At 60.7% G+C, this 4977-nt stretch overlaps 1 protein-coding gene across 1 annotated transcript in view; it reads left to right on the top strand.

Annotated features, from left to right (window-relative positions):
• LOC102244201 (chromosome unknown open reading frame, human C7orf72) overlaps positions 1–2125 on the top strand; it is a 34130-nt gene extending 32005 nt beyond the window's left edge. The window contains exon 9 of the mRNA XM_005882867.2: positions 1941–2125. Coding sequence (XP_005882929.1) covers positions 1941–2061 — 121 coding nt within the window. The 3' untranslated portion in view covers positions 2062–2125. The remainder of the gene's footprint in view (positions 1–1940) is intronic.
• The last annotated feature ends 2852 nt before the right edge of the window (positions 2126–4977 follow it).

Here is a 4977-nt window from a genome sequence, read left to right as displayed (position 1 = left end):
CCAGGGCAGGGGCGAGCTGCCCGGACACTGTGCTCCGCTCCTCGGGGCGGCACCCGTGTTGCCAGCGGAGGGTGCTCTGTTCAAAGTCGTACATTTCAGACATTCTGCCAACTGCAAACACGAGACGGGAGGGGAGGGCCACCGACCCTGTTGTTCAAGCTGCTGGAGAAGCAGCTCATGGCCACTCGTTAAACCGCATCTGAGCGTCGGTGACGGCCGCGCCCCCGAGACGACACGGCTTGGAAAATGCAGATGCGTCCTCACCAGGGCAGCTGCGGCCCGGCGGCCAGAGAGACTCTCGGGCGCTGGGTGTGTCTGCCCGCAGGACGGCAGTTCTCCGGCAAAGGGGCCTCTGCTCCTTTAGGTAGATCGGTCATTCGTCCGTCAGACGCTCAGGAGCGTCCACTCTGGGCCGGACACGCTCCGGGCACTGAACCCACGGGCTGAGCAGAAACAGTCTCGCCTCCCCGGAGCTGACGCCTGATGGGGAAGACAGATAGCAGGGAGGGCACAGTCCCTGGAGCCTCCGTGGTGCTGGAGCCGGCGATGCCATGGAGCGGAGAGCAAGAGCGCAGATGTAGCCGAGCACCTGGAGGGACCGAGCACCTGGAGGGACCGGTGTGGGTTAGCGGGGCCCGCAGAGTCCGAGCGCCCACCCAGGGGCTCCTGGGACCCTCAGAAAGACAGCAGCTGGCGGGGTGCTGGGCCGGGTGCGGGCCACACGGCTCTCACTCTCATCGGCTCAGGCATTCACTGGCTAATTCCCATGCTCTTCCACGGGTCAGCCAGCGTCGACTGCAGCCGGGAATTCACAGGAGTCAGACCCAGTTTGCAAGGAGCTACAGCCCAACAGGGAGCAAGAACTAAGCATCTGCAGGAGGGACGGCGAATGCCACCCTGGCCGCCACCTTCCTTGCCGAGTGCTTCCTGCCGCCAGGCTCACGGAGTCTGTGCTCCTCCAGCACCGACCCAGCCCCGTGAGGGTGCCTCCCACTGCAGATGAGGTCGATCATCTGCAAGGGCCCAGGAGGCCTCAGGGAAGGGGCTCCCACAGGGACCCTGGGGCTGGCCGTGGTCTCACAGGTGCGGGGCCGGGCTGCCCGTGGACAGGGCGTCCTGGCTCCAGGGAGCCCACCGCTGGGCGCTCGTGGCCAAACCATGGGTCTCTGGAGGGCACTGTCAGCCCTGCAGCCCCGGTGCCACGGTGCGTGGGCACCTGGTCACTGTCCCTGCCATGCGCGGCCTCGGCCGAGGGCATGGCTGCTGAGGAGGGTGCAGTGGTTGAAGGGAGTCAGCATGACACAGGTCCACACGAGACAGGATGGACGCCAGGCCCAGAGAGGTGACCCCTCTGAGTCCCTCCCACCCTCAGCCCCCCACAGAGACTGGGAATCCCGGGGCTGTTCCGCTGCCTCTGGACAGCCTCCCCTCCTTTTAGCTAGGTTTTCTGTATCCTTAGCACCTACTGTAAATCTGGCCACAGATTCTCAATCAGTACAACTGATTTTAGCCCGGCCAGTGTGACTCAGTGGTTGAGCGTCGACCTGTGAATCAGGAGGTCATGGTTCGATTCCTGGTCAGGGCACATGCCCGGGTTTCAGGCTCCATCCCATTGTGGGGCGTGTAGAAGGCAGCCGATGGAGGATTCCCTCGCATCACTGATGTTTCTATCTCTCTCTCTCTTCTCCCTTCCTCTCTGAAATCAGTAGAAATATATTAGAAAAACAAAACTGATTGCAATATAATGCATGTAATGTGATAAATGAAACAATGCAATAAGCAAAATTAACGAAACAATACACACAATGACTAATAATTCCTACTTTCTCTTTTGTTGACGTTCTCTCTCTGGTACGTGGGCACCTGTAGTTGAGAAAGACGAGGTTGTGTCCATTATGCTTGTTGATGTGTTCGTTTTCTTTCTCCTCCGTGTATTTCAGCGTCTTGAGGAGAGACATGGCCGTCACCCTCTTCCGTCGCCAGGCACCGCTGTCCCGGATGGTCTCAACGGTGAAGCCCTACAACCCCTTCAACAACAGGAAGCAGACTGTAGGCTACTGAAGAGCTGCCGTCCAGGGAGACTACCCCTCGGCCGTGGGAGGGCTGTGGTGGGCCGTGCTGGGAATAAAAGACCGCGTGCGCTCCAACGGCGAGTAAGGTCTGATGCCCTTCTCTGACCGAGCAGAGGGTCGGGGGCGGAGGCCGTGGGCGGCCAGGCTCTGTGTGAGGAGAGTCCTTGTCGAGTGGAGCTGCCCAGCCTCCGGGGTCCTGTCCTGACCGGTGAATGCGGGTTTTAGACGGCAGAGATCATGGGTGGTCGTGAAGACAGAGTATCCAGACCAGAGTCCACCTGTTGTCACTATTGACCGAGAGGGAAGCAGTGCTCTTCCTGCCACGACGGTGCTGCATCGCGGGGGACAGGCCCTGAGGAAGGACGGGCCTCCCTGGCCAGGCCCTCGGGCTCCAGGGACCAGCACCCCAGGCCCCATGGAGGCCACGCAGAAATGCCAGGCACGTCCACTGTGGCGTCAGCCAGTGGCCTGGCTGAGACTTGCTCCAGCAGCACCCACACGCCCGCCTCCTGCCCTCGGCCCTCCTCCGCGCAGGCTCCCCACTCATTGCTCTCTCCTCTCTGCGGGCCTGGCTGAGACTTGCTCCAGCAGCACCCACACGCCCACCTCCTGCCCTCGGCCCTCTCCTCGCGCAGGCTCCCCACTCGTTGCTCTCTCCTCTCTGCGATGACACAGAACCAGGATGACACAGAACCAGGCCGTGTCGGGGAGTGCCAGCACCTGGGAGAGAAAGTGCAAGCTCACAAGCGCATTCTAGCAACGAAGGGTTTCACAGTGTCTGTTCAGCAGTATGGCGCGTGTGCAACAATACGACAGCACGCTCCCCGTGATTGGAGGGAGGAGGAACTGAGCAGATACAGAGATCGTTTAAACCTCCAAGCACAGTATTGACTTTTTTCAATAGATAATATGGAGGCAACTATTTGGAAATAAACAGAAAGGCAGATGCTGGCCTCACCCAGACAACGAAAGTACACTGCTCCTCAGACACAGCTTTAGTGGAGAATTTTCCTTAGGTTACCTGGAAATTCAGGAGAATTGGTTTATAGGTGGGAGTGGAACATTTTCCAAGGAAGCAATAAATCATGAAGAAAAAATATATTGTTAACATAAAAAATATACCACCCAAATTTTAAGACAAAGCTGTTGGGAAAGTATGTCAGACAAAAGATTCATATCTATATATATAAAAGCCTAAGCAACTGTTAAAACTGGACGACCAGCCAATAGCTATGACGCACCCTGACCACCAGGGGGGCAGCCGCTCAATGCAGGAGTGCGCTCCCACAGCCAATCTCCCACGGTCAGCCAATCTCCTGCGGACCCTCCCCCGGCCGGCTGGCCCCCATTGGCCCCAATCAGCTCTGATTCACGGTCAGCCAATCTCCTGCGGACCCTCCCCCGGCCGCTGGCCCCCATTGGCTCCAATCGGGACTGGGTGAGATGGCCCCAATCAGCTCTGATTGCCAGCCAGGACGAGGGACCCCACCCGTGCACGAATTCGTGCACCGGGCCTCTAGTGTTTATTATAAAAACAGTCCATGATTTAAAAAACACCAACAGAAACAAGGCAGAGGTTACCCACAATCACCTTTATAAATAACAGGAACAGCGACTGGCATTGCTGCACCTCAGGAGCCGTGGAGCAAAGCCTGCCCCGTGGTGGGGCCAGAGCAGGGCCGGCTTCATCCCCACAGATGCCACACCTGCCCCAGGGTCACGCCGATGTGTCCCGCACTCTGCCAGGAGCGCGCGTTCAGACTTTGCAACTTGACTTCCAGGGTTTCGCCAAGCAAGCAGCCTCCCCAGGGAGCACGTGTGTTTGCATAAAGAAGCAGAGGTGCAGGTCTTACAGCCGAGAGGGATGGGAGCGAGTGCTCACCAGGAGGAAGGAGCCCACAGCTGCACCGTGTGCGCGGAGACGCAGCACCTGTATTAGGAAGGCCCCGCGAGCCCTGGCCGGCAGTTCCGCTGTGGGGGTCCGTGCACCAGAGGCTGTGGGCTCTGGGCGGCCACACACCGAGGCTGCGCATGGCTGCAGCTCAGGTGCTTGTCTGTCTCGCTCACGCCTGGTTTGGAGTGGACGCACAGCTGCTGTCCTCACAGCGGTTCCATGTTCCCTACAGACAGCGGCCCGGCTGCAGGCCGACCTGCCAGGCCACTGCTCCTGCGTCCCCAGGCCCAGGAAGGGGATGTGCCCGAGCCGCCTGCCCGCGACCGCCCCAAGTGGTCCCACTTGTCACCTGTGCATGGAGCAGCCTGACTTCCCGGCTCTCGCACTGCAAACCCAGCCTGGGCTGTGGAGGTGTGTCCGTGGGCAGCGTGCTGAGGGGCAGACAGAAGGCGGGCGGGGAACTCAGCCTGGAGAGTCCGGGAGGGTCTGTGTGGAGGGAGCCCCAGTGCCGAGCCCCACAGCACTGAGAGCTGCAGGCCAGGTCTCCAGGTGGCCGGAGGGGCAGGCGCTGGGAGAGTAGCCTCGAGGAGAGGCAACGGGGGGCTGGGTTGGGGGTAGCCAGAGCCGTGGCCGCTGGGCGACCTGGGGGCTAGTTTCTGCAGGGAAGGGGGCATTTCCAAACCCCACTCGACACGTTGGGTGTGCACCCCCTGCAGTAGCGGGTCAGGGCCACCCCCTCTGTACTCGGTCACCTGAGGGCACAAAGCAACACGTCTCCCTGAGGGCCCTCGGAGTCACAGCTGTGAGTGGCCGTCCTGCGTGCTCGCCGGGATGTCAGGAGGCCCCTGCGGTGACGACGCCGGCTCAGACGCCGAGGCCACACTGCGTTTCCCAGTCCACAGCCGCCTCCCACGCTGGGGGCCAGCCCGGTGTCAGGAAACCCTGGCCCTCGGCCCCTCTGTTCCCAGGACTCAGTGGCCTCACTCGGGCCCAGGGTCAGGCTGCGTGTCC

The sequence above is a fragment of the Myotis brandtii genome, unplaced genomic scaffold, assembly GCF_000412655.1.
Source record: "Myotis brandtii unplaced genomic scaffold, ASM41265v1 scaffold743, whole genome shotgun sequence".
NCBI lineage: Eukaryota > Metazoa > Chordata > Mammalia > Chiroptera > Vespertilionidae > Myotis > Myotis brandtii.
Note: the sequence above shows the minus strand (reverse complement) of the source record. Positions and strands in the feature narration are given on the sequence as shown.